This window comes from Malus sylvestris, chromosome 12 (genome assembly GCF_916048215.2).
Source record: "Malus sylvestris chromosome 12, drMalSylv7.2, whole genome shotgun sequence".
Lineage (NCBI taxonomy): Eukaryota > Viridiplantae > Streptophyta > Magnoliopsida > Rosales > Rosaceae > Malus > Malus sylvestris.
Window position 1 is genome coordinate 17,209,419 of NC_062271.1, and position 12,964 is coordinate 17,222,382.

The window sequence follows — 12,964 nt, forward strand, 5'->3', positions numbered from 1 at the left end:
AATTTAAAACTAAAATTTTATGAATTAATATAAATTCTAAATTCTTTTCACATATTCATAATTATGAATACCCAATTCATATATTTAAAATTTTCAGGGTATTACAAAAACTTTGCACACCTTTTTTGTGAAATTGACTCACTAACCGTCAACACAAATTCTAACTGGATAGACGGGTTTGGGTTGGCAGCCGAAGGACGATGACCAACTGAATAGACAGGGTTTTCCATAAGTTACCACTGAAGGCGATTAATTAGATAGGCGGGGTTGGAGCTGTAGAGTTAGTTTGCCTTAAGAGTCTTGAGCAACTGGATAGACGAGGATTCTCTCTGAGTCTGTGGCTGGCTATTTATCCTAAGTCTTAGCCGGCGAAGAATCTTTGATTTTTTTCGCTAAAAGAGGTCACTTCATTAGACTTCTCGGCAAAGTGGGGTGTTCTATAATTGGTTACTCTCATGTCACATTCAGAGTTTAGTACACAGATAGCCGAATCATTTTTATGACTAAGACACTCATCTCCTTTGAGTATTATTGTCCACACAATTTGATACCAATTCGACGGACCTATATTTTTACCAATATAATTGAGGTTGCTGAACTCGGTACACAGGTTCCAAAATTTCATAGTGATTTGCATAACTTTGTCTCCAAGTTTTAGAACTTAAGGCTGAGAGTGTTCCTTCCTCAGTTGAAGTCATTCGATTTAGAAGTTAGCCGTGCATTTCACCACATCACCATTTTCAAGTTATTCGCCCAGCCTAGCTCGGCAATGAATTGGCACGCTTGCATCAACATTCAAGCCATGAAAGATGTAGTTAGCTCTTAGTTACTTGCCTCGCGTGACACGTAGGCTTTATAATTTTTGGGATCAACATTTTGACACGCCCGGTAGGATCCTTCGTGCAAATCTGTGAAGCCCATATGATATTTAAATATTCCAATCTGTCTTAATCAGCAAATTGGACGAGATCCAAGCTCAACAAACTCATTCAAAAGGGTGAGGAGGATAAAAGGGCATGGAGGTGAAGAAGATTCTTGATACATATGAAGAGATGAGAAAATCCTTCTCCCAAATGTTAAACCCGAAAGCTCATGTTACCTTACAAGAACAATGGGTAAAAGAAGACAAGGCCTGTTTTAATACATGGCTAGATGAAAAAAGCTTTCCTTTTGTTCTTGGGTACAAATCAATTCCATTTAAAGTATAGTTATATCAAAAGACCGGGCTCTTATCATTCTTAATTTCTGTTGAAAAAAGGGGAGGTAGTGTCTATTTCTGTTCATATTTCTTGAACTATCTAAAGCTGGTTCTGTTGCCAAATTTCTTAATCACTGTATTCATTTTCTTAATGGAGTGGAGAAACATATGATATGCCAGAAAAGTGAAAGCTAAATCTCAACCTCTCATTGGACAATTAAACATGCACATGGCTGTGTTGCCTACCAAATGCATATGAGATACCTGAGCAGATAAGCAATGGCTGGAAGGAAGAATGGTAGGCCTTCTTTCTGGAGAAAGTACTTTCCTCCCTACGAGTCATATAAAGTGCTTCTCAGGCCCTATCAATAACTGGTAGAAGAATGCAACATCAAAGATCAAACTAAATTCGACCCCATAAAAAGTGAGTGCAATGACATTGACAAGTCGATTGCAATACACATGCATCTGCCCAATCTTATAGTTTCTTGCTACTAGAATTTGGAGACAATCTTGGTAATGATTATGCAAATGATATGTGAGTTGGGTGTTTGTTATACTAGCAATGTCTTTCCGTAGAGGGGATTTATAGCATACAATCGGATAAATATCCAATATTTTTTTATAGCTCATCAAGAAGTATGAAGAAATGTCATAAGGGAAACATCCACAGGGCAAGCAAAGAATCTCTGTAATCGGATGACGCACTCAAACAGAATTCATTTGATCCACACTACAAGGACGGCCACTAGCTACCAATAACTAACAGTAGCTAATATTAGCGTTTGATTTTCTGGTAGATTCAATGGAACAGTAAAATGCACACACACACAGAGAGCAGAGCTTTCTTCAAGATTTCAGTATATTCAACTTGTTCACTAAGCAAAGAACTCAACAGGCATGATATATCGTTGGAGGAGTAAGAAACAACTTTACTCTCTCACACCATTACAAATCCATCACAACCATTCATTTCTAAGTCATCATGTAAGATGCTTGCACATGTCATGAGCTATGACTCATTCTAATCTAATCTAATCTAAATACCAATTGGAATATGATCCAAAGGTTTACATTAGATCCTACACTTTGTTATAATGAAACTACCACAGCAAATACATTTATACTCCAATACTCCCTTCTAAATGTTTTGCTGATTTCACACCAAGAGCAGTTCTCAAGTATTCGAATCGATCCTTAGGAAGAGCCTTGGTAAAGATGTCTGCCAATTGCTCCTCTGTGCTGCAATAATGCAGTTCAATTGTCCCGTCTTGAATGGCATCTCTTATGAAATGATACATCCGATTAATATGCCTGGTTTTATGATGAAACACTGGATTCTTAGACATGGCTATGGCAGAAGTGTTGTCACACAACAAAGGTGTAGCCTCCACTTGCTCTTCTCCAAAATCAGATAAAACAAACCTCAACCACATTGCTTGTGTTGTAGCCTCTGCAGCACTTACATACTCGGCCTCTGCAGTAGATAAAGCCACACTGCATTGTTTAACAGAAGCCCAAGAAAACACTCCTGAACCTAAACTAAATGCATAGCCTGAGGTGCTCTTCATGTCATCCAAGCTTCCTGCCCAATCACTATCACAGTAGCCTATCAACACAGCAGTTTTTCCTTTCACATATTCGATTCCAAAATCCAATGTGCCTTGCACATATCTCAAGACTCTTTTAGCTGTCCCCATGTGTTTCCTAGTAGGTTTGTGCATGAACCTTGCCAGCAAACATGATGCATACATTAGATCAGGTCTAGTAGCTGTCAGGTATAACAGACTACCAACCACTGTCCTGTACAAACTTTCATCAGCATCCTCACTTCCATCTTCCTTAGATAACTTGTCATCAACTGCAAGTGGTGTTTTTACTGCTTTACACTCTTTCAATCCAAATTTCTCAAGTAGTGACTTGGCATATTTCTTCTGATGAATAAATATACTCTTATCTGTTTGAATTATGCCCAGACCAAGGAAGTGATGTAACAATCCCAGATCTGACATCTCATATTGCTTCATCATATCCTTCTTAAATTCTTGAATCATTTCATCAGAGTTCCCTGTGTAGATAATGTCATCTACATACAGAGATACAATAAGCACACCTGCATCACTGAACTTTGTATACAAAGTAGCTTCACTTTGACTTTTCTCAAAACCAGATCGATTGAAATAATTGTCTATCTCATCATACCAAGCTCTGGGAGCTTGTTTCAGACCGTATAAAGCCTTTTTCAACTTGTAGACCTTATCTTCTTGTCCTTGAACTTCAAATCCCTGTGGTTGATCCACATATACTTCCTCATGCAGTGTACCATTTAGGAATGCAGACTTAACATCCAATTGAAACAACTTCCATTCCTTTTGGGCTGCCAATGCAATTAGAGTTCTAATGGTGTCAAGCCTTGCCACAGGTGCAAAGGTCTCGTTGAAGTCCACTCCGGGCTTTTGAGAATAACCCTTAGCCACTAGCCGTGCCTTGTTCTTCTGCACTGAACCATCCAGATTAAGTTTTGTTTTGTAAACCCATTTTACACCAATTACAGGTTTATCAAATGGCCTTTTGACCAACTCCCATGTGTCATTCTTTTCGATCATCTCAATCTCTGTGAACATAGCTTTTCTCCAGGCCTCATCTCCTGATGCTTCTTCAAAACATTCAGGTTCAATCACACAGAAATTGCACCTTTCATAAACTTCATTTAAGCTTCTGAACCTTAATGGAGTATGATCATACATTTGTGAATTGGTATGATCCATTTGCTCTTCTTGTCTTGAAGAAGAAGCAATAACTTGCTCATGTTGTTCCTGTAATAATTCTGTGCATTCAAATACTGCATCATCTTCAACAGCTTCAGCCTCATTCTCTTTGCTTCCATCAACATCACTTGGAACTGAGATGGACATAGTCTTCTTATTACCAGATTTCCAATCCCAACAAGAGTTCTCATCAAAGATTACATCTCTAGAAATAACAACCTTGTTAGTTTTAGGATTGAACAACCTGTAACCCTTTTCACACGTTCCATAGCCAAGGAATATGCACATTACACTTGTTGCATCCAGTTTCTGCCTTATCTGTGATGGAACCTGTGCATAACATAAGGATCCAAACACTTTTAAGTGTTTTACTCCTGGCTTTCTTCCACTGTAAGCTTCAAATGGAGTCTTCTTATGCAACACCTTGGTAGGACATCTATTGAGAATGTAGACTGCAGTGTTAACTGCTTCTGCCCAAAATTCAAATGGAATCCCTTTCTCCAACATCATGCATTTAGCCATTTCTACAATGGTCCTATTTCTTCTCTCAGCAACACCATTCTGTTGAGGAGAGTATGCCACTGTGAGTTGTCTTTCTAGACCAAGATCTTCACAATACTGAGAAAATTCCAGAGAAGTATACTCCCCTCCCCTGTCACTCCTTAATTTCTTCACTTTGAATCCACTTTGTAATTCAACAGTTGCCTTGAACCTTTTAAATATGCCAAATGCTTCAGACTTGTTTCTCAGAAAATAGACCCATCCCATTCTGGTACAATCGTCTGTGAAAGTGATGAAATACTTGTTTCCAGCTTTGGTAAGTGTTTGCATTGGTCCACATATATCAGTATGTATTAACTCCAATGGTAGTGCAGCTTTCCAATTTGTTTCTTTAGGAAAAGCATCTCTAGAATGCTTTCCAATAGCACATCCCTCACATACTGTGGAATTCATTCTGAGCTCAGGTAAACCAGTCACCATGTCCTGCTCTTGAAGTTGCATGAGAGCTTTCATATTTAGATGCCCGAGTCTTCTATGCCATATCTCAGCTGCTTGTTTAACATCTGCCCTCATAGCCATTTGTATTCCTGGTTGCAACTTCAAAGGAAAGCTTCGATTTCCCTTCATAGGAATTTTAACAACTAGATTAGAGCATGTAAAGTCTTCATAAATTCTGACTTCAATTCCCCCAAACACAAGATAATATCCATGCTCCATCATTTGTCCCACGCTCAATAGATTCTCCTTTAAACCAGGTACTAACATGATCTCCTTGATGTACCGTTTGCCTTGCTTAGTTGCAACCATTAACTCTCCTTTTCCAACTACATTAACCAACTCCCCTGTGCCCATCTCAACTTTGGCAGTAACACTTCTATCAATGTTCTCCAGTAAATCTTCTCTTCCTTTCATGTGATTACTGCAGCCACTATCAACATACCAAACATCTTCTCCCTTCTTTATTGCAGCAGCCATACACACATAGAACATGGTTGGATTGTTCTCCACTTGTTTGACATAATTGGCCTGTTGAGTAACCTTCTTTGACCTGCAATCCTTAACAAAATGCCCTGGCTTATCACAGTTATGGCACCTTGGTTTTCCCTTGAACCAACACTCTCCAAAATGAAGTTTATCACAGTACTTACAAGCATTCTTGACATTATCAGAAGATCCAGTAAATTTTCCTTGATGATGCACAGATTTGTTATCCCATTTCTTACTCTTTGTCTGCCAGTTCTTTGTGGGTTTAAAACTTTGATTGCCATTGTAATTGTTCTTCCTGGGAGCTATACTTAAACTAGCAAAGGCTTTTTCCGTACTATTTTCAGAGTGTCTCTCAATTCTTTGCTCAAACCCTTTTAGAGTGGCAACTACATCCTGCACATCAACTGTCTCCAAATCCCGTGTATTCTCAATCACAGCTACAATACTATCATAGGATCTAGGAAGACTAATCAATAATTTCTGCACTATTCTTTGATTTCCAATACCCTCATCATAACTTTTCATTTGCGTAATGAGATCAAACAAACGCACAAGATACACAGAAAATAACTCATGTTCACCCATTCGAGTATATTCAAAATCACGTCTTAAGCTTTGAAGTTTCACAGATCTCACCTGTTTATCTCCAATAAACTCTTGCTTCAGTATATCCCAGGCTTCTTTTGCTGTTTCCAGAATAGCGATTCGTGGGAAAATTTCATCGGACACAGAACCTTGAATAATCCCGAGAGCCTTAGCATCCTTGATCATGTTCTCCTTCAGCTGCTTTAGCTCAGCGGCAGTGAGTTCTTCGTCTTCTTTCTTCACCGGAGGATTATACCCCGTTTCAACCATATCCCACAGATCGTGAGATCTGAAAATAGTCTTCATCTTTATCTGCCAGAAATCAAAGTTTTCCCCATTGAAAATCGGTGCTCGAAGATCAGCACCACTCGATCCAGCCATATTAGACTTGTTATCGAGTTACCCAGTGATTTTCAGATTGTTCTTCAATCGCAGCAAACTCGATTCTCTGTCGAGTTCCTTAGCTGCAACCCTTGTCACAGATTCACGCCCAGATTGAGATCCAACCTGGCTCTGAGGCCATATTAGCGTTTGATTTTCTGGTAGATTCAATGGAACAGTAAAATGCACACACACACAGAGAGCAGAGCTTTCTTCAAGATTTCAGTATATTCAATTTGTTCACTAAGCAAAGAACTCAACAGGCATGATATATCGTTGGAGGAGTAAGAAACAACTTTACTCTCTCACACCATTACAAATCCATCACAACCATTCATTTCTAAGTCATCATGTAAGATGCTTGCACATGTCATGAGCTATGACTCATTCTAATCTAATCTAATCTAAATACCAATTGGAATATGATCCAAAGGTTTACATTAGATCCTACACTTTGTTATAATGAAACTACCACAGCAAATACATTTATACTCCAATAGCTAATGTGTGGCAAAAGATACAAATGCCACTATAATTAGGTCTTCCATCCTTAAATGTTTCCATAATATTTGAAATTAATTTGTCACTGTTCTTCAGTCTTCCATCCCTAAAAAGGCCGTTTTCCTTGTATGGCCATGAACTAATTCAAGGTCTGACAATATAGCATACTAAACTATCATAACATATTTGTCCAAAGAAAAATTACTAAAAAAACAGAAATGAAGCAAACCAAGAAACCACCCACTAACGTGGGAGTTTTTTTTTCGTTGTTGTAATTTTTTTTTAATAAACTAAATGTAAAGAGTATTGCTAAGGAGATTAAATTTGTAGGCTAAATTTGCAAACTAAACAATGTGTCACTAATAGATAATTAGCACGTTTATCAATGCTTAAGTAATAATCGAATCAACAATTTTCATGTTATTTAGTGTACAAAATTTTGTCTACAAATTTAGTCTTCCTCACATTATTCAAATGTAAAATATCATTGAACAATCATAAAGCAATTTGAGAACCTTCGCTAATTTCTAGTTGAATGCAGTCAGTACCATATAGGTAATGTTAGGGAGACTACATTTATAGACAAAATTTACAAATTAAATGATGTGTTACCAATAGGAATAAACACGTTTATCAATGCTTAGTGATAAACCAATCATCAGTTTCCATTAGGCCTGACAATTCCTAACACGACCCGATAACCTGACACGACACGACACGAAATTAACAGGTGTTCGGGTCGACACGATAACGAATCGGGTCGTTATCAGGTAACCCGATAAGCACATGTTAAGATAACGAGTTGGTTCGGGTATACACGTAGGTAACACGATACAAGATAAGCAGAATATTAATTTAATAATTTTATAACCCTAAAAAATACTATAATTATATTTATATATATATATATATATATTAAATTAACTATAATAATTATACCCCCAAAATATTAACTATAATAATTATATATATAATTTTAAATTAAATTTTATACCCCTAAAAACTATAATAATTATACGTACATAATAAATAGATTTAAATCTACTTAATAAATAAATAAATAAATATATATACCATTGAACTTGATGGGATACGAATTATACGAAACTAATCTCAACGATCCAACCGTCAAACTTGTTTGTATATGCTTCGAGATTGCATAATTAAAAAATCGCAAAAAACAAACATTTAGAGATCAAGTAACCAAACAAAACTTTTTAACGGTTATAAAACGAAAAATCACGATTTAACTGTTATTTTAACTCCGATTTTTATGATTTTTTATAGCTACACTCCTTGACCCTATATGAATACAATGAAGGAATTCGATCTTCAATTTAAAATATTTAAACTAGTGGATATCTTATGTTATACTTAATGAAAGTATAAATAAACTCTTAAGTGTTAGTGAATCTATTGTTTTGATGGAATACGCATTCTACGAAACTAGTTTCAACGATCCAACCGTCAAACATGTTTGTATATACTTCGAGATCGCATACGCCAAAAATTGCAAAAAACAAACATTCAAAGATTAAGTAACCGAACAAAACTTTTCGACGGTTATAAAACGAAAAATCACGATTTAACGGTTATTTTAACTCCAATTTTGATGATTTTTTACAGTTACACTCCTTGACCCTATATGAATACAATGAATGAATTTGATCTTCAATTTAAAGTATTTACACTAGTGGAATACTTAATGAAAGTATGAATAAACTCTTAAATGTTAGTGAATCTATTGTTTTGATGGGATACGCATTCTACAAAACTAGTTTCAACAATCCAACCGTCAAACATGTTTGTATATACTTCAAGATCACATACGCCAAAAATTACAAAAAAAAACAAACATTCAGAGATCAAGTAATGGGACAAAACTTTTCGACGGTTATAAAAAGAAAAATCACGATTTAACAGTTATTTTAACTCCGATTTTGATGATTCTTTACCGCTACATTCCTTGACCCTATATGAATACAATGAATAAATTCGATCTTCAATTTAAAATATTTACACTAGTGGATACCACAAAATCTTATGTTATACTTAATGAAAGTATGAATAAACTCTTTAAGTGTTAGTGAATCTATTGTTTTGATGGGATACGTATTCTACGAAACCAGTTTCAACGATCCAACCGTCAAATATGTTTGTATATACTTCGAGATCGCATACGCCAAAAATTGCAAAAAACAAACATTCAGAGATCAAGTAATAGGACAAAAAATTTCGACGGTTATAAAAAGAAAAATTACGATTTAAAAGTTATTTTAACTCCGATTTTGATGATTCTTTACAGCCACATTCCTTGACCCTATATGAATGCAATGAATGAATTTGATCGTCAATTTAAAATATTTACACTAGTGGATACTACAAAATCTTATGTTATACTTAATGAAAGTATGAATAAACTCTTTAAGTGTTAGTGAATCTATTGTTTTGATGGGATACGCATTCTACGAAACTAGTTTCAACGATCCAACCGTCAAACATGTTTGTATATACTTCGAGATCGCATACGCCAAAAATTGCATAAAAACAAATATTCAGAGATCAAGTAACGGGACAAACTTTTTCAATGGTTAGAAAAAGAAAAATCACGATTTAACGGTTATTTTAACTCCGATTTTGATGATTCTTTACAGCTACACTTCTTGACCCTATATGAATATAATGAATGAATTCGATCTTCAATTCAAAATATTTATACTAGTGGGTATCACAAAATCTTATGTTATACTTAATGAAAGTATAAATAAACTCTTAAGTGTTAGTGAATCTATTGTTTTGATGGGATACGCATTCTACGAAACTAGTTTCAACGATCCAACTGTCAAACATGTTTGTATATACTTTGAGATCGCATACGCCAAAAATTGCAAAAAACAAACATTCGGAGATCAAGTAATGGGACAAAACTTTTCGACAGTTATAAAAAGAAAAATCACAATTTAACGGTTATTTTAACTCCGACTTTGATTATTCTTTACAGCTACACTCATTGACCCTATATGAATACGATGAATGAATTCCATCTTCAATTTAAAATATTTACACTAGTGGATACCACAAAATCTTGTTATACTTAATGAAATTATGAATAAACTCCTAAGTGTTAGTGAATCTATTGTTTTGATGAGATACTCATTCTACAAAACTAGTTTCAATGATCCAACTGTTAAACATGTTTGTATATACTTTGAGATCACATACGCCAAAAATTGCAAAAAACAAACATATACCAAGTAGCGGGACAAAACCTTTCGACAGTTATAAATAGAAAAATCATGATTTAATGGTTATTTTAACTCCGATTTTGATAATTTTTTACAGCTACACTCTTTGACCCTATATGAATATAGTGAATGAATTCGATGTTCAATTTAAAAAATTACACTAGTGGAAACCACAAAATCTTATGTTATACTTAATGAGTATGAATAAACTATAATAATTATATACATTAATTTAACAATTTTATACCCCTAAAATCTTATGTGTTTTAATGTTTTGAAGTAATATTTATGTGGCAAAGTATGGCATATGCAAATTTAAGGAATTTTTTTTTTTTCTTAACGGGTTATAATGGGTCGGGTCATTTTACCCGTTGAGTAAAGTGGCCCGACCTGTTAAGGACCTGTTAAGATAATAGGTGTGACACGACACGACCCGTTAAGATAACAGGTGTTACACGAAAACAACACGAACAAGACAGACACGACCCGTTTGCTTGGCCTAGTTTCCATGTCATTTAATTTTCAAAATTTTACCTACAAATTTAATCTCCCTAACATTACTTCAACCGGATTATCTAGCACGTTTAATTCACCTCTTTGTTTATTATTTTTCATGTATTTTGGTCCAATATTCGTGTCAATTTTATGTTTCATATTTGATGTTGGGGAATACGATGGTCAAACTAAAAGTCCACCAGCACAACATCCGTGTCAATTTCGTGTCATCCCTAAAGTTTGACCGTCAGATCAAAAACCCTTCTGCGAAAGGACACGTGGAAGCGACCGAGCCCGCGTTTGCATTAACCAACATGTCGTCACACTGAAACAGAAACTTCGTTCTTTTCCCATTCGAGTTTCCTTCACGAAACCTACTATAAATCCCCATCCTCCATAGAAATCGACATCACTCATCCAAAAAACCAAAACCTATCCAGCAGCCTGAGGTCTACTACTTAACCCTAAAAATGTCTACGGAGAAGAACTGCGGATCGAAGAAAGCCGAGGATCGAGGTTTGATGATGCTGAGGCTGCTCATTGGGAAGCTAGTGCACAAGGGTCTCTCAATCTTGGCATCAAGAGGCCCTCACGATCACCACCCTCGTCACAATGATTTCGACGAAGATTCAGAAGTGGCGACGGTGGTGCCGAAAGACGTAAAAGAAGGTCACTTTACAGTTTTTGCAGTGAAGGGTAATGAAGCAGAGAGGTTTGTTGTTAAACTGGAGTCGTTGAGTAACCCTGAATTTTTGAGGTTATTGGAAGAGGCCAAGGAAGAGTACGGATTTGAGCAGAAAGGTGCTCTTGCAATTCCTTGCAGGCCTCAAGAATTGCAGAAAATCTTACAAACATGCAGGAGGAAGAAGAGTAGTAGAACATCTAATAATATTAATTTTGCAGTTATACAAGGATACTAGCTAGCTTCTTTTGCAGAAATTTGTGTAATTTATTTATCTAATTATTCCCTACATTTCTGTATGTTTTGCACTGAATGTAGAACAAACTTCTACATGGAAAAAATGGGAAATTGATGCTATATTATGTGATTTCTGCCGGCAGTAATGGTGGGTTTGGGGATGACAATAATTGATCATGATATTTAAAATATTGTTGTAAATGTGGATGGTCTTATAAATACGAGTTTTTATCACCAATGGTATGTGAAATTGATACACCTTATTAAGATGGTTTTTGAAATTAATTCACCTTGTCAATATGGTATTTCAAATTGAAAATTAATCAATGTAGTCTCTGAAAATGGATTTTCGCAAATCAATGCAATCCTTGCGTCGAAATTCTATCAAAAATTATGTTATGTGCTGACTTGGCACATAACTGAGTCCCAAAAGTTTAATTAAATATTATCATTTGTAATAAGAATATTTAAATAATAAAAACAATTTTTATATAATTAAAAACTTAAAAATAAAAAATAAAAAAGAAGAAAAAGATGAGTAGTTCATCAAGGAATGCTCTGTGAGGACTCCTTGATTTAGTCCATGAAAAAGACATGACTGTGGAAAACACTAAAGTATGGGACAATGGGTTTTGAATCATACTAACTCATCCATTTGCTTATAAAACCAACTCAATTAAATGTTCTAGATATAACACATCACAATAGAGAAATTCAGATAAAGTATACCAAGGCTACAGAGGGGACATAAATAGTAAAAGTTGTCTTTGTACTCTTATTATTTCAAATAATGAAAGAAACTATTGTTGTTGTTCTAGAACATAGGTACACTTGTCGAACCTCTTAAATATTCTATATTTTTTACTTTATATGCCATTATAGATATATATTGTTTATTTTACTACACATTATCAGCAGGACAATCTCTCGTATCAGCAGTAAGCAAAATGACATGGATATGATGAAGCATTACCTACTTCTCACCTCTATCGGTGGGTATCTCACATATAAGAAAATCTTCTTATTTTAATATTTTATCCTCAACCCCCAATACAACTAATTTTCTTAAAACAAGTTATCTTGTTGTAAGCCTGTTATTATCATTGGCAGAAGCAAAAAGCACAGATATAAAGAGAATGAATGAAGATAATAGTGCAACCTTAACTTGAAGAAGATAATGCAACATTCAATGATAAAGAAGAAAATGATAATGTTGACTCTAAAAACTACCAACCATACGTGACGCACAAGCCGAATAGTTAATGAGCTAACTACGTCCTTAGGTTGATGCAGGGCGTGCCAACTCGCCGACTCAGCTTGATCGGTGAGTGAATGAAATATGGTGGTGGTGGTGTTGAACGTGCTACTGACTTCTTATTCGAGC

General features: G+C 35.4%; 1 protein-coding gene across 1 annotated transcript; it reads left to right on the plus strand.

Moving 5' to 3' along the window:
* Positions 1-11,040: 11,040 nt before the first annotated feature.
* On the plus strand, positions 11,041-11,710 carry LOC126591959 (protein SMALL AUXIN UP-REGULATED RNA 54-like). Its single transcript, XM_050257694.1, has one exon. It carries the CDS (start codon positions 11,132-11,134, stop codon positions 11,579-11,581), a length of 450 nt encoding a protein of 149 aa, XP_050113651.1. The 5' UTR covers positions 11,041-11,131; the 3' UTR covers positions 11,582-11,710.
* Positions 11,711-12,964: the final 1,254 nt, after the last annotated feature.

What these genes read in the sequence shown, in the direction of transcription:
- LOC126591959 (XM_050257694.1), top strand. Translation starts at nt 11,132, where the DNA reads ATGTCTACGGAGAAGAACTGCGGATCGAAGAAAGCCGAGGATCGAGGT.